The sequence below is a fragment of the Ornithorhynchus anatinus genome, chromosome 4 (genome assembly GCF_004115215.2).
Source record: "Ornithorhynchus anatinus isolate Pmale09 chromosome 4, mOrnAna1.pri.v4, whole genome shotgun sequence".
Lineage (NCBI taxonomy): Eukaryota > Metazoa > Chordata > Mammalia > Monotremata > Ornithorhynchidae > Ornithorhynchus > Ornithorhynchus anatinus.
In genome coordinates, this window is record NC_041731.1 from 65,363,863 (window position 1) to 65,388,785 (window position 24,923).

General features: G+C 45.5%; 1 protein-coding gene across 1 annotated transcript in view; it reads left to right on the forward strand.

Annotated features, from left to right (window-relative positions):
* Window positions 1–2,957: 2,957 nt before the first annotated feature.
* The window catches only part of FZD6 (frizzled class receptor 6), a 48,847-nt gene continuing 26,881 nt past the window's right edge, over window positions 2,958–24,923 (forward strand). Inside the window, exons 1-2 of the mRNA XM_029063367.2 lie at window positions 2,958–3,081; window positions 7,040–7,375. Of these exons, the coding sequence (XP_028919200.1) occupies window positions 7,199–7,375 (177 nt within the window). The 5' untranslated portion in view covers window positions 2,958–3,081; window positions 7,040–7,198. The remainder of the gene's footprint in view (window positions 3,082–7,039; window positions 7,376–24,923) is intronic.

Below are 24,923 nucleotides of genomic sequence, written 5' to 3' on the forward strand. Positions count from 1 at the left end.
TAACAAGTACCATAATTATTATTACTGTTCCTCCTCAGTGGGGCCGGGGAGAGGAATGAGGACAAGAAAGGGCCCTGAGGTGCCTCGTGGTAGACTGTGAGCCCATCGTTGGGCAGGGACTGTCTCTATCTGTTGCTGAATTGTCCCTTCCAAGCGCTTAGTCCAGTGCTCTGCAAAAAGTAATCGCTCAATCAATGCGATGGAATGAATATTGATGCCTATTGTCTTGTTGTCTGTCTCCCCCTTCTAGACTGTGAGCCCGTTGTTGGGTAGGGATTGTCTCTATCTGTTGCTGATTTGTACTTTCCAACTGTTTAGTCCAGTGATCTGTACACAGTAAGCGCTCAATAAATATGATTGAAAGAATATTGATGCCTGTTGTCTTGTTGTCTGCTTTCCCCCCTCTAGACTGTGAGCCCATTGTTGTGTAGGGATTGTCTCTATTTGTTGCTACTTTCTACTTTGCAAGCGCTTAGTCCAGTGCTCTGCACATGATAAGCGCTCGATCAGTACAATGGAATGACTACTGATACCTGTTGTCTTGTTGTATGCCTCCCCACCTCTAAACTGAGAGCCCACTGTTGGGTAGGGATTGTCTCTGTTGCTGCTTTGTACCTTCCAAGCACTTAGTCAAGCACTCTGCACACAGTAAGCGCTCAGTCAGTGCAATGGAATGAATACTTGCCTAATGCCTTGTTGTCTGTCTCCTCCTTCAAGATTGTGAGCCCACTGTTGGGCAGGGCTGGTCCCTATCTGTTGCTGCTTTGTACTTTCCAAGTGTTTAGTCCAGCGCTCTGCACACAGTAAGCGCTCAATCAATACAATGGAATGAATACTGATGCCTGTTACCTTGTTGTCTAGACTGTGACCTGCTGTTGGGCAGGGATGATCTCTATCTGTTGCTGCTTTGTGCTTTCCAAGCACTTAGTCCAGTGCTCTGCACACAGTAAGCGCTCAGTCGATACGATGGAATGAATACTCATGCCTTGTTGTCTGTCTCCCCCTTCAAGACTATGAGCCCATTGTTGGGCAGGGATGGTCTCTATGTGTTGCTGCTTTGTACTTTCCAAGGACTCAGTCCAGTGCTCTGCACACAGTAAGTGCTCAATCAATACGATGAAATGAATACTGATGCCTGTTGTCTTGTTGTCTCTCTCCCTTCTAGACTGTGAGCCCATTGTTGGGTAGGGATTGTCTCTATCTGTTGCTGCTTTGTACTTTCCAAGGGCTTAGTCCAGTGCTCTGCACACAGTAAGCGCTCAATCAATATGGTGGAATGAATGAATGAAGGAAGGAACCAATGAAGGAATGAATGAACGTGGCTCAGTGGAAAGAGCCTAGGCTTGGGAGTCAGAGGTCATGGGTTCGAATCCCGTATCTGCCACTTCTCAGCTGTGTGACTGTGGGCAAGTCACTTCACTTCTCTGGGCCTCAGTGACCTCATCTGTAAAATGGGGATTAAGACTGTGAGCCTTGCGTGGGACAACCTGATTACCCTGTATCTCCTCCAGTGCTTAGAACAGTGCTCTGCACATAGTAAGCACTTAACAAATACCAACGGCATTATTATTATTAAAATGGGGATGAAGATGGTGAGCCTCACGTGGGACAACCTGATGATCCTGTAACTCCCCCAGGGCTTAGAACAGTGTTCTGCACATAGTAAGTGCTTAACAAATACCAACATTATTACTATTATTACATGGGGATGAAGACTGTGAGCCTCATGTGGGACAACCTGATGACCCTGTATCTCCCCCAGGGCTGAGAACAGTGCTATGCACATAGTAAGCTCTTAACAAATCCCAACATTATTATTATTATTAAAATGGGGATGAAGACGGTGAGCCTCATGTGGGACAACTTGAGGATCCTGTATTACCCCCAGCGCTTAGAACAGCGCTCTGCACATAGTAAGCGCTTAACAAATCCCAACATTATTATTATTATTATTAAAATGGGGATGAAGACTGTGAGCCTCATGTTACATCATGATGATCCTGTATCACCCCCAGCGCTTAGAATAGTGCCCTGCACATAGTAAGCGCTTAACAAATCCCAACATTATTATTATTAAAATGGGGATGAAGATGGTGAGCCTCACGTGGTACAACCTGATGACCCTGTATCTCCCCCAGTGCTTAGAATAGTGCTCTGCACATAGTAAGCGCTTAACAAATCCCAACATTATTATTATTATTATTAAAATGGGGATGAAGACTGTGAGCCTCATGTTACAACATGATGATCCTGTATCACCCCCAGTGCTTAGAATAGTGCTCTGCACATAGTAAGTGCTTAACAAATTATTATTATTATTATTATTATTAAATGGGGATGAAGGCGGTGAGCCTCATGTGGGACAACCTGATTATCCTGTATCTCTCCCAGTGCTTAGAATAGTGCTCTGCACACAGTAAGTGCTTAACAAATACCAACATTATTATTATTATTATGAATGGATGGATGGACGGATGGATGGGTGGATTAGACTGTAAGCCCGTCAAACGGCAGGGACTGTCTCTATCTGTGGCCAACTTGTTCATCCCAAGCGCTTAGTACAGTGCTCTGCACATAGTAAGTGCTCAATAAATACTATTGGATGGATGGATGGATGGATGGATGGATGGATGGATGGATGGATGGATGAATCAATGCATGAATGAATGGATGGATGGATGGATGGATGGATGGATGGATGGATGGATGGATGGATGGATGGATGGATGAATGAATGAATGAATGAATGAATGAATGAATGAATGAAGGGAGGGAGGGAGGGAGGGAGGTGTCACTCCCGCCCTTCCCTCGAGAGGCGCGGCGGGCCCAGTCTCGCCCGGCCCGTCTCGCGCCCCTCGCTCAGTCTCGCGAGATCTCCCAGCTGTGGCCCGGCGAGAGCCGGCCGCGGGGCCGCGCGCGCGCGCGCCCTGGAGGGGAGGGGGGGCCCGGGAGCGCGCGGAGGAGGCCCGGGAGCGCGCGGGAGGCCAGGACCGGCCGCGGCCTGGGCTGACGAGGTCGCACCTCCCGCACCTCTCGCACCCCGCACCCGGAGGCCACCACCCGGAGGGTCCAGTGAGCCAGGTAGGATCCCGTTTTCATCTTTCCTCCGCCGCCGTCTTTCACTTAGCTTGGCTTAGTGGCCAAGAGCCCGGCCTTGGGAGTCGGAGGACCTGAGTTCGAATCCCCCGCCCCTTCTCTGCTCTATCTCCTCGGGCAAGTCGGCCCACTTCATTCATTCCATAGTATTTGTTGAGCGCTTACTATGTGCGGAGCACTGGACTAAGCGCTGGGAAGGGACACATCGGCAACAGATAGAGACGGGCTTACAGTCTAACTTCTCCGGGCCTCAGTGACCTCGTCTGGAAAATGGGGATGAGGCCTGGCGTGGGACAACCCGAGAAGGCAGCGAGGCTCAGTGGAAAGAGCTCGGGCTGGGGAGGCAGGGGTCGTGGGTTCCAATCCACTTGTCAGCGGGAGGACTTTGGGCAAGTCACTTCACTCCTCTGGGCCTCAGTGACCTCATCTGGAGAATGGGCATGAAGACTGGGAGCCCCACGTGGGACAACCCGATCACCTTCTAGGCCCCAGCGCTTAGAACAGTGCTTTGCACATAGTAAGCGCTTAGCAAATACCACCATTTATTTATTTTGTATCTCGCCTCCGCCACTTAGCTGGGTGACTTTGGGCAAGTCACTTCACTTCTCTGGGCCTCAGTGACCTCATCTGGAAAATGGGCATAAAGACTGTGAGCCCCACGTGGGACAACCCGATCACCTTGTAGGCCCGAGCGCTTAGAACAGTGCTTTGCACATAGTAAGCGCTTAGCAAATACCACCATTTATTTATTTTGTATCCCGCCTCCGCCACTTGTCAGCTGGGTGACTTTGGGCAAGTCACTTCACTCCTCTGGGCCTCAGTGACCTCATCTGTTAAATGGGGATTAAGACTGTGAGCCCCACGGGGGACAACCTGATCACCTTGTATCCCCCAGCGCTTAGAACAATGCTTTGCACATAGTAAGCGCTTAACAAATACCACCATTTATTTATTTTTTATCCCGCCTCCGCCACTTGTCAGTTGGGTGACTTTGGATAGACGACTTGCTTTGTTTTGTTCCGTTTTGCTTCGCTGTCTCCCCCTTCTAGACAGTGAGCCCGTCGTTGGGCAGGGCTGGTCTCTATCTGTTGCCCAACTGTACTTTCCAAGCGCTTAGGACAGTGCTCTGCACATAGTAAGCGCTCAATAAATGTGATGGTATGAATGCAGCGTGGCGCAGTGGAAAGAGCACGGGCTTTGGAGTCAGGGCTCATGAGTTCGAATCCCAGCTCTGCCACTTGGCAGCTGTGTGACTGTGGACAAGTCACTTAACTTCTCTGGGCCTCAGTTCCCTCATCTGTAAAATGGGGATTAAGACTGTGAGCCCCACGTGGGACAACCTGATTCCCCTGTGTCTACCCCAGCGCTTAGAACAGTGCTCTGCACATAGTAAGCGCTTAACAAATACCAACATTATTATTATTATGAATGAATGACAGGGGCTGTGTCCAGCCCGATTTGCTTCTATCCACCCCAGCGCTTAGTACAGTGCCTGGCACATAGGTAAGCACTTAACAAATACCATTATTGTTAGAAATAATCATCCTTTAGGCTATGAGCCCGTCGTTGGGCAGGGGTGGGCTCTATCCGTTGCCAAATTGTACTTTCCAAGCGCTTAGTACAGTGCTCTGCACATATTAAGTGCTCAATCAATACGGTGGAATGAATACTGATGCCAGTTGCCTTGTTGTCTGCCCCCCACTTCTAGACTGTGAACCCATTGTTGGGCAGGGATGGTCTCTATCTGTTGCCGAATTGTGCCTTCCAAGAGCTTAGTGCAGTGCTCTGCACACAGTAGGCGCTCAATACGATGGAATGAATGAATGACTTCTTGGTGCCTCAGTACCTCATCTGTAAAATGGGGATTCAGACTGTGAGCCCCCCCCGTGGGACAACCTGATTACCTTGTATCCCCCCAGTGCTTAAAACAGGGCTTGACACAGAGTAAGCGCTTAACAAATACCGTTATTATTATTATTGTATTGACCCCAGCGCTTAGAACAGTGCTTGGCACAGAGTAAGCGCTTAACGAATACCATCATCATTATTATTATTGTCCGTCGATGATATTTCCTGAGCCCCTACTAGGCGGTAAGGTCGTTTGGGGCAGGAAAGGTGCCTGTTAATTCAGTGGCAGTGTACTCTTCCCCACCACCCCCTTCTGCTCTTTCTCCTTCCCCTCCCCTCAGCACTGTGCTCATTTGTATATATTATTTATTACCCTATTCTGTTAATGAGGTGTATAACTCCTTGATTCTATTTATCTTGAAGGTTGTCTTGTTTATGTCTTATTCTGTTTTGCTTTGCTGTCTGCCCCGTTTAGTCTGTGAGCCTGTCATTGGGCAGGATTGTCTCTATCTGTTGCCGAATTGTGCATTCCAAGCGCTTAGTCCAGTGCTCTGCACCTAGTAAGTGCTCAGTAAATACGATTGAATGATTGAACGAATGAAAAGCGCCTACTACAGTGCTCCACACACAGCACTCAGTAAATACTATTGCTTCATTGTATTGCCCTCAGAACACTTCACTAATCGCTTGGGAGAGTACGCTACAACAGAATTGGCCCCAAACGATCCCTTTCATAGGTCGTTGTGGGCAAGGAATGGGTCTGTTTATTCTTCTCTTGGTACTTTCTCAAGTGCTTAGTACAGCACTCTGCACACAGCGCTCAATGAATACCACTCCTTGATCGATGTGCTGAACAGTGTACTAAGCGCTTGGAAGAGTACACTCCAACAGAATTGCTCCCAGATGATTCCTTTCCAAGGTCGTTGGGAATGGATCTGTTTATTGTTATATTGGTACTTTCCCAAATACTTAGTACAGTGCTTTTCACACATGGTAAGCGCCTAATAAATATGATTAAATGATTACTGGGGAATTTCTCCCAGAGTAGGGCTCTTTTGAGAGGAATCAGTGCTCTCCTCTTCCCCACACTGAGCAAAGTAAAGTTTGGTTCAATATCTCATCCACAATAATCTGCCTGCCTACTTGTTTTGTTTTATGTTGCCTGTCTCCCCCTTTTAAACTGTGAGCCCGTTGTCGGGCAGGGATTGTCTCTCTCTGTTGCCGAATTGTACATTCCAAGTGCTTAGGACAGTGCTCTGTGCACGGTAAGCGCTCAATAGATACAATTGAATGAAGAATGATTCCAACCTTAACCCTAAATCCTAAATGTTAGATTTCTAGTCCTACGAGGGACAGGGTCTGCATCTAATTCTCCTCCAGCACTTAGAGCGGTGCTCTGCACCTAGTAAGCACTTAATAAAAAGTATTACTACTTCTAGACTCTAAGCTCTGCTCTACACTATGAGCTTGTCACGGACAGGGAATGTGTCTGCCAGCTCTGTTGTATTGTACTCGCCCAAACAGTACAGTGCTCTGCACATAGTGAGTACTCAATAAATACCATTGATGATGATGCTATTAAGCCCGTTGTGGGCAGGGATTGTCTGTCTTTATTGCTCTTTTATACTCTCCAAGTGCTTAGTGCAGTGCTCTGCATACAGTAAGTGCTCATAAATACAACGGAATGAAAAATACGTTGGAATGAATATTATCCCAGCATCTAGAGGAGAATTATGCCTCCAAAGGATTGAGTTAGAGGCTGGCCATTTGGAGGATGGAAACTTCTATGTGAATAATTCTTGGCTTCCCTGGCATAGTCCAACCAGCTGGTGAATGCCCCCGCTCTAATCGGAAGACACATAGACCCACTGCAACCCAAATCCTTTCGTGTAAGACAAATGGGCCTCATCAAATACCCTGGGTTTTTTTTACGGTAGCCATGCAAGGCTCCCGGTTCTTGTTATTTCCAGTACCTTTTTGAGATTTCATTTTACTTGGAAGATCTTCCAACTCAGTGAGCATTGTTTTTTGTTATGTACTCATGATTGGTAATCAGATTTTTGTTACTGATTGTTCTTTCTTTTTGCCTTTACAGTTCAGTTATGTCATTTTCACGGAGGCAGCATTCAACAGAACAGTTAAATCATGAAATGTGATGGACCTCATCATCAGTTTATGAGTGCTCTTATCTGTTTTCGGGTGGAGATGAAAATACTGATCCAAACCATGTGCTGAAGTCAGAAAGTTGAAGAAAATGGAAATGCTTGCATTTTTTGTAACTTGTGGTGCTTTATCCCTAATTCATGGGCACAGCCTCTTCACCTGTGAACCAATTATCGTTCCCAGGTGTGTAAAAATGGCCTACAACATGACCTTTTTCCCCAATTTGATGGGACATTATGATCAGGATATGGCTGCTGTTCGAATGGCGGTGAGTTTCTTTTCTTTTTTTTGTGGTTCTTGGTACAGTTAAGTATCAGGTAATTATGCTAGAGAAGTACAGAAGTGACTTATGGAAATGCTTTTCTATTGGTATCATTGGTATTTATTGAGCACTTATTCAGTTATATTTATTGAGCGCTTCCTGGGTGCTGAGCACTGTACTAAGCACTTGGGAGAGTACAGTACAACACTAAACACACATATCCCCTGCCCACAACTAGCTGCAGACCACTGTATTAAGGACTTAGGGGAATCCAGTAAGACAGAGTTGGTAGATGTATTCCTTGCCCACAACAAGCTTATAATCTAGAGAATCAGAAAGCATATTTAGTGGGCCATCTAGAAAATATACTGAATTTTCTCTGAATCATTTATGTCAGACTCTGAGTCTGAACTTGAAGAAAATTACATATTCTTTATTTGCTATGAGATTGGCTGTTCTCTATGAAACACTGCGAAACGTTCTTTCCTTAGCTTTAAATTACAGTAGGACTTTGAGGCCTTGTTGGTCCATGCTACACTGTCATCTCCTTTTGAACAGTGGCATTATGAGATACTTGCCAAACAAGTTTCCAACCTGTTTTAATAATGGTGTAAGCAGCCATGTTAAAAAAAAAAAAAAGGCCAAATAAATTTTGTTTTTAAAATATCTTTCTCATTGGTGTATTTTCCAGTTGCATTCATCCTTATCCATGCCATTATTATCATAGGCCAAATTCTACTGTACGCTCTGAAAATCTGGCCTCAGTTGAGATCCTCGGAAGGTGGTGTAAAAGGCAAAATTTTCAGTAGTATACCTTTCACTGGTAGTTTACCATGTGTTTGATATGGAATAAAACATGATGCGCTATCTTTTTCAAACAGTGACTACTTATAAATTCATTCATTCAATTGTATTGAGCACTTACTGTGTGCAGAGCACTGTTCTAAGTGCTTGGGAAAGTACGATACAACAATAAACAAATTCCCTGCCCACAATGAACTTACAGGAAATAGAAACAAATGATAGACACACCAGTAAAAGAAAGGATTTTCTGGACTTCAGTGTGTCTAATAATAATAATAATAGTATTAAGTATTATGTGCCAAGCACAGTTCGAAATGCTGGGAAAGATACAAGGTTATCAAGTTGTCCCACTGGGGGCTCACAGTCTTAATCCCCATTTTACAGATGAGGTAACTGAGGCAGAGAGAAGTTAAATGACTTGCCCAGAGTCACACAGCTGACATGTTAAAAATTACTGTGATACTAGGGGAACAGAGATGCTGGAAGCGGGGGCCAAGAAGCAGCGTATAAAGTCAGAATGCTGGCCCTAGGACTGGAGTCTGTAACCTTTACCTGGGGAAAGGTTTACCTTGAGCTGGGGAGCGGGGGTATTTAAAGTCATCCAGAGCCTTTCCGGTTAAGTGTGTGTTTGTGTGTGAGGGGGCAGGGGGCACAAAATGTCCCACAAAGCTCAGGGCTGGGGGACTCCGCTGCCCATCGGGTGACTCCAAGTAGCAACCGCAGAGAGAGCTGAGGGGAAAGAAGGAAGACTGGGGATTGTGGGCAGGAGGAGGAGGGGTGGGCCACCGGCACAAGCCAGGGCAAGAATGGGTATTAGACATCTATCCCTCACCTCTCCACCCACTCTAGCGGCGCAAAACTATCTTTGCTGTGTGGGAGGGATAGTGCCCCACCTCCAGCTGTGAGCCGGATCCAGCAGTGAGGGCCTCCTGTCCTCTGCTGGTGGATCCAGATCAGAGTAATAGTATGTGTTAAGTCCTGTACTGTACTGAGGGCTGCAAAAGAATCAGACCCAGTCCTTAACCATCCAGAGACTCATCATCGAAGTTATCATGGGGGACTGGCCACAGACACCTAAGGAAAGATAAACACAAGGAGAACACAGAAACATCAAAGACAAAGGGTAGAGATCACTCAAAAATAAAGTAAAAAATGCAGTAACAATAACTGTGGCATTTAAGTGTTTACTGTGGGCCAGGTGCTATACTGAGCTCTGGGGTGGATACAAGTATCACATGGGGCTCACGGTCTCGATCCCCATTTTACGTTTACTGTGTGCCAATCACGGCTTTAAGCGCTGGAGATACGAGGTTATCAAGTTGTCCCATTTGGGGCTCACAGTTTTAATCCCCATTTAACAGATGAGGTAACTGAGGCTCAGAGAAGTCAGTTGACCAGAGGCACACAGCTGACATGTTAAAGATTACTGCTCGGACAGCTAGCCTACCATCTCCACTCATTCATTCAGTCGTATTTATTGAGTGCTTACTGTGTGCAGAGCACTGTGATATTGGAGGAAGAGAGATGCTGGAAGTGGGAGTCATTTACAGTTACAGAGAGGTAAAGTGACTTGTCCAAGGTCACACAGCAAATGGGGTACTCTGGCTGGAAAGCAGTCTTCCAGGATGCTCTTGGCTCAGAGGCCACTGGTTTAGTCTGCAGTGTCCATCCCTCCTAAGCAGCATGACATAGTGGATAGAGCATGGGCCCCTGGAAGTCACAAGGTCATGGGTTTTAATCCTGGCTCTGCCACTTGTCTGCTGTGTGACCTTTGGCTAGTCACTTCACTTCTCTGTGCTTCAGTTACCTCATCTGTAAAAGAAGGATTGAGATTGTGAGGCCCACGTGGGACGGGGACTGTGTCCACCTCGATTTCCTTGTATCCACCCCAGCACTTTGAACAGTGCCTGGCACTTAGTAAGCGCTTAACAAATACCAGAATTATTATGAAGTGGGCATTTCGTGAAGGTGGCATATTTGCCCTTGCTTCTGTCCTTCCTGCCAGGTCCCTTTGGACTAGAGGTCCAATGGTGATGCGGTTGTCGGGGACGGCACGGGTTGCCCAAAAGGCAGCTCAGCTCTCCGGCGGGGAGAGCAGGGTGTGGCGAGGTAGGGTCCACGCTCTGCTGCCCTGGGGTCAGGAGAGGAGGGCAGGGAAAGCAGGCTGGCCCACTGCACCATCCCATCCTTCCTCCCCTCTCCCTTCCTTCCTTGTCCCCTGTCTTCTGTTCTCTCCTCTTCCCTTTCCCTCTCCCCTGGCAGCAACAGCTGTTGTTGTGAAGCAGCTGCAGGGTGCAATAACATCATCGCATGTGAGGTAATGAGGTCAGGTGAGGGTCCCATAAAACCGTGTAACTCAGTTCTGTTGAGTGGGCATTGAGTTGGGGTGTGGTGGGGGACTGAGCATTTGAAACTATTAGATTCACAATGAAGTGAGCTATATTAATGTGTTTAAATTGGATGATTGGTTCTTTGTGTACCATCTGCCCAGAGGTTTCGTTTTGTTTGGCTCAAAGACAGTGACAATCTAGAAATGGCAAACAAAAGCTGTTACCTCTTTTGCTAAAACTGAACTTCTTATCTTCCCACCCAAATCCTCCCCCTGACTTTCCCATCACTGTCGACAGCATCACCGTCCTTCCTGTCTCACAAGCCCACCTTGGCGTTATCCTTGACTCCTCTTTCTCATGCAACCCTCATATTCACTAAATCCTGTCAGTTCTACCCTCACCCCATTGCTAAAATCCACCCCTTCCTCTCCATCCAAACTGCTACCACATTAATGCAAGCACTTTTCCTATCCCGCCTTGATTATCGAATCAGCCTCCTTCCCGACCTCCCTGCCTCTCCCCACTCCAGTCCATACTCCACTCTGCTGCCCAAATCATTTTCCCTCAAAATGTTCAGACCCTGTTTCCCCACTCCTCAAGAAACTCCAGTGGTCGCCCTTACACCTCCGTATTGTACAAAAACTCCTCACCATTGCCTTTTAAAGCACTCGATCACATTGCCCCCTCCTACCTCATCTCAATACTCTCCCCCTACAATTGGCCCGCACAATTCGCTCTTTTAATGCTAAACTTCTCACTGTACTTAATTCTCATCTATTTCACCACCGACGTCTCGCCCACATCCTACCTCTGGCCTGGAATGCCCTCCCTCCTCATATTAGACAGATAATTGCTTTCGACCACTTCAAACTTCATTGAAGGCACATCTACAAGAAGCCTTCCCTCAACTAAGCCCTCCTCTCCTCTTCTAGTCCCTTCTGTGTCGCCCTGACTTGCTCCCTTCATTCATCCTCCCCTAACCCCCACAGCCTCTATGTATATATGTGTAATTTATTTATGTATATTAATTTCTGTCTCCCCTCCTATACTGAGAGCTTGTTGTGGGCAGGGAATGTGTCTGTCGTACTCTACAAAGGGCTTAGTACAGTAAGCAATCAATGCGATTGAATTGGAAGCTCATGATCACTGAAAATATTTAAATGTAATGATAGGTTAAAAGCTCAAAGTGCTGTGACTCAAAAGTTTGGATTGTCTTCCCTGTCATTCAGTTGTGTTGCATGGTTTCTCTCAAAAGTTTTCATTCTAAAAGTTCTCATAAACCCCCATGTCTCAAAGTTGGTCTTTCCTTTGGCCAAACAGTGTATTTTAAAGGTTGCAAGGGATGATGATGATATAGAGGGCTTTACAGAAAACTACTGAGATCTCTACACAATCCCAATTCTACTTCACTTATCATCATCAAAGGTATTTATTGAGCGCTTACTATGTGCATAGCACTGTCCTAAGTGTTTGGGAGAGTATGGTGCAACAGAGTTGGCAGGCACAGTCTCCGCCCATAGTGAGCTTGCAGTCTCGATGTAGAGTTAGACACTAATCAATCGATGGATTTTTATTGAGCACTTTGTATGTGCAGAGCACTGTACTAAGCACTAGAAAGAGTGTAGTACAACAGAATGAGCAGACACGTTTCCTGCCCATAATGAGTTTATAGTCTCGAGAGGGACATAGACATTAATATACTCTTCTATACTATACTATAGTATATATACTATGCTATATGTACTATATGTATACTGTATAATTTAAAGATATGTACATTTGTCCTATGGAGCTGATGGTGTGGCACATATATGTCGCATGACCTAGTGGATACAGCACACAATCTGGGAGTCGGAGGGACCTGGGTTCTAATTCCAGCGCCATCACTTGTCTGCTGTGTGACCTTGGTCAAGTCACTTCATCACATCTCTGTGCTTTAGTCACCTCATCTGTAAAGTGGGGATTAAGTCTGTGAGCCCCATGTGGGCTCCTGTTCAACCTGATTGGCTTGAATCCAATCCAGAGTTTAGAACAGTGCCCGACACATAGTAAGTGCTTAATAAATACCATCATTATTAATAAATGTCCAAAGGTCACAGATCCAAGTGCATTAGATGACGCAGAAGGGACAGCAAGTTGGGGAAAAGAGGGCTTAATTGGGGAAGACCTTGGTTATTATTTTCAAATTATTGAAATAATTACTTCCCTGTAATCCTTTTGGGAACCTGATCCCCAGCTTTAGAGATGCTATTTTGGATTCAGGTCTCGTCCTCCTTGATGCACGTGTTTTTTAGAACATGGTTACCTCTTGTAATCTTCATCTTTTAATTTTCAGCTGTTAGATCACTTTAAGCCTTGGAAAGTGTCCTTAGCTGTTTTCTCCAGAGTATTTACATGTTTGATGATGTCTCTTTGAAAACTCACTTTTATAACTGTTTAGGGTTTATTGTTTCTCCACTTTTCAAAGATGCTTTTTGGCTTGCCTCACATTCTTAGTACCAAGAGTGTAAGTCTGAATAGTACCAGCCCTGGATGGGTTAACACCCGTGTAAACCATATGAGCTTTAGCTTATTTAGAGTTTCTAATTCAGAGAAACTGTCAATCATCTAAATCAGTGGAATTTATTGAGCATCTACTCTGTACACATCACTGGACTAAGCACTTGTGAAAGTGCAGTAGAGCAAGTAGATACAATCCCTGCCCATAAAAACTACCCTATGGAAAGGTATGCAAGTAAGATATACGATCTAGCCACTAAATATTGGTGTATTGTACTCCCCCAAGCACTTAATACAGTGCTCTGCATATAGTAAACAATAAATATGATTGACTGAATAAATAGTTGTAAAGATAGAATTCCTGGGTCTTGTGGTACAATTTACACCTGGTTTACTTTGAAACTGCTTGTAGGCAACTGGAACCAATCAATCTGGTATTTCTTGAGTGCTTATTGTGTTCAGAGCACTGTACTAAGCACTTGGGAGAATACAATACAACAGTCTGTAGACATTCCCTGCCCACAACGAGCTTACAAGTCTAGAGGGAGAGAAAGATGTTAAATAAATTATAGATAGATATGTAAGTGCTGAGGGTGGGTGAATATCAAGTGCTTAAAGGATACAGATTCATTCATTCAATAGTATTTATTGAGCGCTTACTATGTGCAGAGCACTGTACTAAGCGCTTGGGATGAACAGGTCGGCAACAGAGACAGTCCCTGCCGTTTGACGAGCTTACAGTCTAATCGATCCAAGTGTACAGAGATTGCAGAAGGGAGAGAGCTGTGGGGGGGGAAAGGGCTTAGTCGGGGAAGGCCTCTTGGAGGAGGTGTGTGACTGTAGTAAGGCTTTGAGAGTGGAGACTGTGGTGGTCTGGAATATCCGGAGGGAGAGGGAATTCCAGGCTAGAAGGAGGATGTGCGAAAGGGGTCGGTAGCGAGATAGATGAGATGGAGGCACGTTGAGCAAGCTAAAGGAGCAAAATGTGCAGCCTGGGCTATAGATCCAGGGAGGTGAGGTAGGAGGGAGTGAGCTGATTGAGTGTTTAAAGCCGATGGCGAGGAGTTTCTGTTTGATATGGAGGAGGATGGGCAACCATTGGACGTTCTTGAGGAAGGGGAAGACGTGAACTGAACTTTTTAGAAAAAATGAACCGAGGAGCAGAATGCAGTACGGTCTGGAGTGGGGAGAGGCAGGGAGGTCAGCAAAGAGGCAGTGGCTGTAATCAAGGTGGAATTGGAATTGTGAACGTCTCCAGCACTGGTCTTCCCTTCTCTCCCAGCTGGTATTGATATCATTCTGAGAACACTTCATAGCTGGCAGGTTAATAATGTTGGTATTTGTTAAGCGCTTACTATGTGCCGAGCACTGTTCTAAGCACTGGGGTAGACATAGGGGAATCGGGTTTTCCCACATGGGGCTCACAGTCTTAAGCCCCATTTTACAGATGAGGGAACTGAGGCACAGAGAAGTGAAGTGACTCGCCCACAGTCACACAGCCGACAAGTGGCAGAGCTGGGATTCGAACTCATGAGCCCTGACTCCAAAGCCCATGCTCTTTCCACTGAGCCACGCTGCTTCTCCGACCTTTTCTCCTTTCTCGTCCAGGTCCTTTTCTCAGACCAATCAGTTATATTCATTGAGCGCTTACAGTGTTGAGCACTCTACTGAGCTCTTGGGAGAATACAATATAACACAGTTAGTGAGCAAGTTCCCTTCCCACAAGGAGTTTTCAGTCTAGACTGTTTAGCCAGACACTGATATGCCACCCCTAGGAGTTTCGTATTGATAATCGATTTCTACAGGCTCACTACTACCACCAGTAGCTAAGAATTTCTTTTTCAGAGTCTACTTTTCTCTGTATAGAGGTGCAAAAAATGAAGGATGAAGGCAGCTCCTTCTCTAGAATGGACATTGAGCCTGAAAGGCAGGGAGAGAGGGAAGGAAAAAGGAAGTGTCAAAGTTCTATCACTCTGGATGGTATTTGGTATTTTTTATTTGTTAAGCACTTACTATGTGCCAGGCACTGTACTAAGAAGATAATCATAATGAACACAGGCCTCGTCCCACAGGTGCTCACAATCTTAATTCCCATTTTACTGATGAGGGAACTGAGGCACAGAGTAGTGAAGTGGCTTGCCCAGGGTCACAGAGCAGACAGGTGGATCAGGTTGGATCTCCAAAAAGGCCAGTTTCTTCTGTGAGACCACTTACCCAAACCCATGGGACATGTAGCAGACAGGTGCTACTTGAGGATAGGAGGCATCAAGTGCTTAGTATACAGTGCTTTGCACCCAGGAAGTGCTCAATAAATGTGAGTGAACGAATTTGGAGACCAAGTCCCCATGTGTGTATTTTCCCTAGTCCAGCCTGCTCATTTCAGGGTCAGTCTCCATATTCAGCAACAGTTTCCTGGCTTCCTAGTGTGTGTTGTATATTCAAATATCTTGACTTTTAGCTAGTTTGTATCAGAAGGCATTTGTCTCACTTATGATTAACTTGTAACCTGGGTTTGCATTTGGACTTTGTCATGAAAAGACTCGTGTTCAGGCGAAATCTCAGAAGTAAAACCCAGATGGCTACTGGTTTGCCATTGTGCCCTTTAGCTTCCTGTTTCAAGAGCATTGTTTCTCATATTGTACGTGAGGCCGACTTCCCTGGGGAGACTCAGATCTCTTCCGGTAGAGGCTGAAACTGGGCTAGGGAAAATGGAAACAGGAACACTTTTTTTGCTTCTTGCTGAATTGCCTTCATTGAGGGCTCAGCTAGGTATTGTGTTTAGAACAGTGTGTGGTAATTCTCCTTTTGTTGAATTCTAAGGGGAATTAAGCCAAAAAAAAGAGCAGGCTTCCTTTCCACCTGTTAATATGCATTACTGAAATGTGCTGAATATACTGAATAATGTACTGAAATAATAAGAGTTTCGAATATCCCCAGTAAGGAGAAAAAGTGCATGGTTTCATTCTTGAGACTATAGCCTAAAAACAGCCTTAGTAGTTTTTAGGGTAATGTTTTTGTATTTGAAGACATGTACTTATTTTAACCCGATGATCCTGGAAAATTTGAGGGGAGGGAGTTTCAGTCTCGTAAATTTTTGTGTGTCCTAACAAAAATATAATTAGGGAGGTAGAACTCACTTATGATTCTTGTTGGACTGCATCCCAGTTTGTTTCAAGCCCTGGACATAGGCTACTCTGAAACAATGGCCTAAAACTGAGGTTGTAACCAGAGATTAAAAATACTCTTAGGGGTACTTTTAAGTATTACATTATAATTACATTATAATCCCTGCCATTATTGGGCGGGATCTTGGCGTAATAGGAATGTGTGGGTTCAAATGTCAGAGGTTTGGGCTCTATTCAATCAATCAGTCATATTTATTGAGTGTTTACTGTGTGCAGAGCACCGTGCTAAATGCTTGGGAGATTACGATATAACAAGTCCCGCTTTGCCCTTGACCTTCTGGGTGACCTTGGACAAGTCCACTTAATCGCCCTGGGCCTCTGCTTCCTAATTTGTTGTAATGGGGTAGTAAATGCCCACCTCGTCACATCTTTCAGGGCAGTTGTGAGGACAAAAGTGAGATCATGTGAAAGTGTGATTGAAAAATAAAATTACTCTAGAAATCAATTCAGGGAGCTATGAGGAAAGTGGCAACAGCAGCCATTGTTGCTGCTGAACTGCTCCTTGCTGGTCCACCTGATAAGGCAAAACCTTATCTGTAAAAATGATAAGGCAAAAAAGAGAGGATTGGAGGAGAGGAACTTGAGAGAGTGGGTGTAGACAACTCACTCGCTCAAGGAGTTTGGAGAGGAATGGTAGGAAGGAGATGGAGCACTAACTGGAGGAAGCCATGGGGTCAAGGGATGGGTTTTTTCAAGATAGGGGAGACGTGCGCATGTTTGAAAGCCATGGGGAAGAAGCCATTTGAGCGAATAGTTGAAGATGGCAGTCTAGGAGGGAAGAAGGGAGAGGGCAAGTGTTTTGATAAAGTGTCGAGGTGTAAGGTAAGATGCTCAGGTGGAAGGGGTGGATTTTGAACGAAGGCAGGTGATTTTCTCTTGGATATTGCTGGGAGGGATGGGAGAGTTAAAGAAGGGGCAGAAGGAAGGAGGAACTGGAAGGAAATATTGGAGATTTTTGGTAGCTCAAGCCTGATAGTGCCAGTTTTCTCAATAAAGCAGGCGTCCAGGTCATCGGGGGCCAGGGTTAGGGGAGGCGAGGTGACAGGAAGTTTTAAGAGGGAGTTAAATGTCTGGAACAACTGGTGAGGTAAATAAGTGTGAGTGTCCATCAGGATGGAGAAATAATTTTGCCAGGCAGAGGAGAGGGCAGAGTTAAAGCAGGCAAGGATGAACTTTAAATCGTTGATGTTTACCAGCAGCACTCTGCGGCTCGTGCACAAGAGCTAAGGAAGCAGACTGGAGGTGATCCAGGGCTGTGGGTTAGTGGAATGAGATCGACGAAGGGATAGGGGAGAAAGAAAGCTGTGTTCAGTAGAGAGGGTGGAGTTGAGGGTGTCAATTTGGTCATCAAGGGAAGGTGGTTTGGAGATGGAGGCTAAGTGGGGCATGATGACTTGAGAAAGTTGGATGGGGTCAAAAGATTGGAGGTCACTGTGGGGCAACAGCATAGATTAGCGGGAAGGAGGTGTGGGAGAGATCAGTATCTGACCTAAGAGTGGGTGAGGGGTCAGATGAAGGCAAAGATTGTGAGGATGGAGTTAATTCTTTCAAGTGAAATTTCAGGAGTGCATTTAGTGGGGTGGGGGGGTGGGGGAAGGGAAACCCCTGACTTAAAGGGATCGCTCTCATTTTTGAAAGGTAAATTGAGATAGTTACTAGACTGTAAGCTTATTCTGGGCAGGGAACTTGTCTGCTAACTCTGTTGTACTATACTGTCTCAAGTGTTTAGTACAGATTATTGAGAAAGCACTCAATATCACTGATGATTGATGACAGTTCCAGACTTCCATCCATGGCCACACTAAACTTCTCCCAGTTAGATTCAGTGTTCAATTAGAACTTCATATAGACTATTTGACAGAGTGTATTACTTACTAAAGAACTAGGGCAATTTAGACTGGGCTATAGGTGTCTCAGGAGAAAGACCTCCAAATTATCTGTGATATATGCCTGTGATATATGCCTGAGGTTGGACTGATCTTAGTTACTTCCATTTACAGAAGAGAAAACCAAATCAGTTCATTGAATTTATCATTTATCCAAGAGTAGGCTTGCAGGATTTTGGTATCTGTGCCTTTAATGGACCAGAGGAAAGTTTATACTCACAACTAATACAGTCTTTAGTACCGAATACCTTTCCATGCAATTTTTTTAGTCTATAGATTATTTCATTTCTGCAGTTTCATGTTCATTCATTCCTTCAATAGTATTTATTGAGCGCTTACTATGTGCAGAGCACTGTACTAAGCGCTTGGAATGTACAAGTCGGCAACAGATAGAGACAGTCCCTGCCCTTTGACGGGCTTACAGTCTAATCGGGGGAGACAGGCAGACAAGAACATGGCAATAAATAGAGTCAAGGGGAAGAACATATAAAAACAATGTCAAGTAAATAGAATCAGGGTGATGTACATCTTATTAAACAAAATAAATAGGGTGATGAAGATATATACAGTTGAGCGGACGAGTACAGTGCTGAGGAGGTGGGACGGGGGGGGGAGGAGGAGAGGGAAAGGGGGGAGAAGAGGGTTTAGCTGCGCAGAGGTGGGGGGGAGGGAGCAGAGGGAAAAAGGGGGGAGCTCAGTCTGGGAAGGCCTCTTGGAGGAGGTGAGCTTTAAGTAGGGATTTGAAGAGGGGAAGAGAATTAGATTGACGGAGCTGAGGAGGGAGGGCATTCCGGGACCGTGGGAGGACGTGGCCCAGGAGTCGACGGCGGGATAGGCGAGACCGAGGGACGGGGAGGAGGTGGGCGGCAGAGGAGCGGAGTGTGCGGGGTGGGCAGTAGAAAGAGAGAAGGGAGGAGAGGAAGGAAGGGGCAAGGTGATGGAGAGCCTTGAAGCCTAGAGTGAGGAGTTTTTGTTTTGAGCGGAGGTTGATAGGCAACCATTGGAGGTGTTTAAGAAGGGGAGTGACATGCCCAGAACGTCTCTGCAGGAAGATGAGCCGGGCAGCGGAGTGAAGAATAAACTGGAGCGGGGCGAGAGAGGAGAAAGGGAGATCAGAGAGAAGGCTGACACAGTAGTCTAGCCGGGATATAACGAGAGCCCGTAGCAGTAAGGTAGCCATTTGGCTGGAGAGTAAAGGGCGGATCTTGGCGATATTGTAAAGGTGAGACCGGCAGGTCTCCGTAACGGATCGGATGTGTGGGGTGAACGAGAGAGACGAGTCAAAGATGACACCGAGGTTGCGGGCCCGAGAGACGGGAAGGATGGTCATACCATCCACGGTGATAGGGAAGTCTGGGAGAGGACTGGGCTTGGGAGGGAAGATGAGGAGCTCAGTCTTGCTCATGTTGAGTTTTAGGTGGCGGGCCAACATCCAGGTGGAGACGTCTCGGAGGCAGGAGGAGATGCGAGCCCGAAGGGAGGGGGAGAGGACAGGGGCAGAGATGTAGATCTGCATGTCATCTGCATAGAGATGTTAGTCAAAGCCGTGAGAGTGAATGAGTTCACCAAGGAAGTGAGTGTAAATGGAGAACAGAAGAGGGCCAAGAACTGACCCCTGAGGAACTCCTCCTCCCCAAATGTCTCAAGGCCTCTTACCTGGGGAAGAAGGACAACTTTTGTGGGGGAATTTGGGAGTGGAGGGTGGGAGGAGGCTTTTTGGGGAAAGAGAGCAGGCATTACATCCTGGAGTTGTATTCATTCAATTTTATTTACTAATAATAATGTTGGTATTTGTTAAGCGCTTACTATGTGCCGAGCACTGTTCTAAGCGCTGGGGTAGACATAGGGGAATCAGGTTGTCCCACGTGGGGCTCGCAATCTTAATCCCCATTTTACAGATGAGGGAACTGAGGCACAGAGAAGTTAAGTGACTTGCCCACAGTCACACAGCCGACAAGTGGCAGAGCTGGGATTCGAACTCATGAGCCCTGAGTCCAAAGCCCGTGCTCTTTCCACTGAGCCACGCTGCATTTACTAAGTGCTTACAGTGTTCAGAGCACTGTACTAAGTTCTTGAGAAAGTACAATACAGCAAAAAAGAGTGACAGTCCCTGCCCACAATGAGCTCACAGTCTGGGGGTTGGGGATGGGAGGTGGGGGGGGGGGGAGAGACAGACATCAATATAAACAAACAGACATTAATATAAATAAATAAAACTGTAGATATATACATAAGTGCTTTGGGGATGGGAAGAGCAAAGAGAGCAAGTCAGGGTGACACAGAAGGGAGTGGGAGATGAGGAAAAGTGGGGCTTACTCTGGGAGAGCCTCTTGGAGGAGATGTGCCTTTAGTAAGACTTTGAAGCAGGGGAGAGTAATTGGTGGATTTGAGGAGGGAGGGCTTCCAGGCCAGTGGTAGGATATGAAGACTGTGAGTCTCACATGGGACAACCTGATCACCCTGTATCTACCCCAGCGCTTAGAACAGTGCTCTGCACATAGTAAGCGCTTAACAAATACCAACATTATTATTATTATTATGTGGGCCAGGGGTCAGCGGCAAGAAGCAGGACAGGCGAGGTAGAGGCCCAGTGAGAAGGTTAGCATCGGAGGAGCAAACTGTGCGGGCTGGGTTGTAGAAGCAGAGAAGCTAGGTGAGGTAGGAGTGGGTAAGGAGTTGTAGACGTTAGCATATCAAATGGTGCTTTGCTCCCGAGTTTGGTGGGTCCCAGGATCTGCTTTCCAGCTTCTCTAGGTACACCAGCCTATTCCTTAGGCTTTGGATGGAGACTTCTCGTCTTCCAGTGGCTCCATGCTGCCCTCAAGTGACATTTTGACAATAATGTCCCTATCCAGGAGGACACAGTTTAATCCCAGTGGGACTAAGGGGTAGGTTTTGATGCCCTAAGGGGGTCTGGTTCAGAACTCCAGAGCCCAGATCTTTCATTCATTCATTCATTCAATAGTATTTATTGAGCGCTTACTATGTGCAGAGCACTGTACTAAGCGCTTGGAATGGACAATTCGGCAACAGATAGAGACAGTCCCTGCCCATTGACAGGCTTACAGTCTAATCGGGGTAGACAGACAAAAACAATAGCAATAAATAGAATCAAGGGGATGTACATCTCATTAACAAAATAAATAGGATAATAAAAACATATACAAATGAGCGGACGAGCACAGTGCTGAGGGGAGGGGAAGGGAGAGGGGGAGGAGCAGACTGTGGCCTAGGCCCTGGGAGCCTCACATACGATCTGAGGAGGGACAAACAGGAGTTGTCTGAAACAAAGGACAGTAGATATAGTTAATAATAGTTACTATTATACTATATATAATATAGTATAGTATAGGGACAGTAATAGTTAAGAATAATAATAATGATGATGGTATTTGTTAAGTGCTTGCTATGTTAAGCACTGTTCTAAGCGCTGGGGTAGATACAAGTAAGCAGGTTGTCCCATGTGTGGCTCACAGTCTTAATCCCCATTCTATAGATGAGGTAATTAGGCACAGAGAAGCTAAGTGACTTGCCCAAAGTCACACAGCTGAGAAGCGGCGGAGCCGGCATTAGAACCCACGACCTCTGACTTCTGAGCCCGTTCTGTGTATAGGTTCAGAGCACATAGTCAATCAGTGGTATTTATTGAGCACTTACTATGTGCAGAGCACTATACTAAGTGCTTGGGAGAGTAGAGTACAACAGAATTAGCAGAACCATTCCCTGCTCATGACGTGCACGCATGGCTTTTCTCTCACACACTTGTCTTCTCTAAATGATCTCTCTGAACATACCTTGGGCTGTTTTCATTTAAAATAGTTTTATTTTAGCTGCAAAATTTGAAGAGGGAAATTCAGTTAGTGACATTGGTATTATATTTAGTGTTCGTTTTCAGTTCCATGAAGTGGCTCCTTAAAATGCAACACATTTTAAAACTGCCTGAGCAAAGGAAACTCCAGATCGACTTCTTTTCCCCTTTTATTCGTGTAGATTTGAAGCAGAAACGTGTTGGGACGTAGCTCCGGGAACCTCTCCAAGCCACTTTAAAAAGACTGAAAAGTCCTTTGAAGTTCATAATTAGTGAGTAGTTGTGTTATGTATAGGAAAGAGATACTTAATCTAATTTAAAAAAATTTTAAACTTAAAAATGTCACTTATCAATCAGTGGTGTTCATTGAGCAAGTAAGTGTGTGCAGAACCCTGAACTAAGTGCTTGGGGAAGTATAGTTCAATAAAGTTGGTAGACAAGATACCTGCCCACAAGGAGCTTATAGTCTACAGGGGGAAGGTGGACATTAAAATAGATTACAGCTAGGGAAAATTGCAGTAGAGTGTAAAAACATTTACCTAAGTGCTGTGGGGTTAAGATATCAAAGTGCTTTATAAATCAGTCAGTCAATGGTATTTATTCAGCGCTTACCGTGTGCAGAGCACTCTACTAAGCGCATGGGGGAATACAATGTAACAGAGATGATAGACGTGTTCCTTGCCAACAGTTTGCCATCCAGAGGTTATTAAAAGAAATTATGAATATGTAACATAAGTGCTGTGGGACTGAGGATGGGGTGAATAAAGGGTGCAAATCCAAATGCAAGGGTGACACAGAATGGAGAGGGAGTAGAGGAAATTAGGGCTTATTTGGGGAAGGCCTCTTGGAGGAGATGTGATTTTAATAAAGCTATGAAGGTGGGGAGTGTGGTGATCTGACAGATATGAAGGTGCGGGGAAGATCAAGGCCAAAGGCAGAATATGTGCCAGGGGTCAATGGTGCAATAGATGAGATTGAGGTATAGTGAGTAAATTGGTGTTAGAGGAGTGAAATAGCATAGTGACTAGAGCCTGGGCCAGGGAGCCAGAAGGTCATGGGTTCTAATCCCAGCTCTGCCACTTGTCTGCTGTGTGGCCTTGGATAAGTCACTTCTCTATGCCTCAGTTTACCTCATATGGAAAATGGGGATAAGACTGTGAGCCTTATGCGGGACAGGGACTGTGTCCAACCCAATTTGCTTGTCTCCACCCCAGGGCTTAGTACGGTGCCTGGCACATAGCAAGCGCTTTACAAATATCATATTATTATTATGAGCATGCTAGGTTGTAGAAGGAAGGTAAGATGGGGGCCAGGTGAGTGAGTGCTTTAAAGCCAATGGTAAGGAGTTTCTGTATGACGTGGAGGTGAATGGGCAACTGCTGGAGGTTCCCGAGCAGTGGGGAGACATGGACTGAATTTCTTTTTTTTAGAAAAATGATCCAGGCTGCAGAGTGAAATATGGACTTGAATAGGGAGAGAGAAAGGAGTCAGGGAGTTCAGCAAGGAGGCTGATGCAGGGTGTCAGGGTGGGATTGGATAAGTGTCTGAATCGATGCAGTAACAGTTTGGTTAGAGAAAGGGAAGATATTAGTGATGTTGTGAAGGTAGAACTGACAGGCTTTGATGGCAGATTTAATATGTGGGTTGAATGAGAGAAATGAGTTGAGCATAATGCTAAGGTTACAGGCTTGTGAGTTAAGGAGCATGGTGGTTCTATCCATGGTGATGGGAAAGTCAGGGGAGGATAAGGTTTGGGTGAGAAGATGAGAAATACTGTTTTGGACATATTAACTTTGAAGCGTACTCAAGTTTAAGGGGCACTTAGTCAAGGGCATAGTCGATGCAGAGCCGAGGGAGGATGGAGGAAATAAAGGACTTAGTCACTTTGATAATGAAACCCAAATGGTATTTGAAAATTACTAACTCCATTGGTTCAGAAGCAGTCCGTGGGTAGGGACCTTCCTTTTCCTTTTGTAATTTTCCCTCAGCATCTTGTGCAGTCCTTGCTGAAAACAGTATTTACTGTTAATTGAAAAAATTCTGACTTGCCAGATAGAGCCAGAAAATTAACACCTGTGTATTTTCTTTTCTTGAAGGAATAATTATATAGTTTCCACTTGAACCTTCCTTTTTGAAATTATATTGGCATTCTAGTCTACTTGGTGGGAGGCAACTAGGTGTTACTCCTCTACAGTGTAAGCTCACTGTGGGCAGGAAACATATCTACCAACTCTGTGATATTTTACACTCCCAAGCTCTTGGTATAGTGCTCGGCACACAGTAAGTGCTCAATAAATCCTATTGATTATTGACAGTTTTACACAGTTCATACTATCTTAAGCAGAAAATAATGCTTTAGGAGCAATAGAGTAATGGAGGAAGGACATTTTATTCATGCTAATTATAGCATTTTGTGTTAATAATAATGATGGTATTTGTGAAGTGCTTACTATGTGCCAAACACTGTTCTAAGCCCTGGGGTAGACACAGAGGAATCAGGTTGTCCCACGTGGGGCTAACAGTCTTAGAGAATAGCATAGCTCAGTGGAAAGAGCATGGGCTTTGGAGTCAGGGGTCACGAGTTTGAATCCCAGCCCTTCCACTTGTCAGCTGTGTGACTGTGGGCAAGTCACTTAACTTCTCTGTGCCTCACTTACCTCATCTGCAAAATGGGGATTAAGACTGTGAGCCCCATGTAGGACAACCTGAGTCCCCTGTGTCTACCCCAGCGCTTAGAACAATGCTCTGCACATAGTAAGTGCTTAACAAATACCAAAATTATTATTATTATTATTAACCATTTTAGAGATGAGGTAACTGAGGCACAGAGAAGTAAGTGACTTGCCCAAGGTCTCACAGCAGACATGTGGCAGAGTCGGGATTAGAGCCCACAGCCTCTGACTCCCAAGCCCTGGCTCTTTCCACTCAGCCTCGCTGCTTCTTTGTTAAATTGTGCATGGGTATCTTCATCAAACAGAAACTCCTTTCTCTTGGCTCTAAAGCACTCAATCAGCTCATCCCATCCTACCTCATGTCACTGCT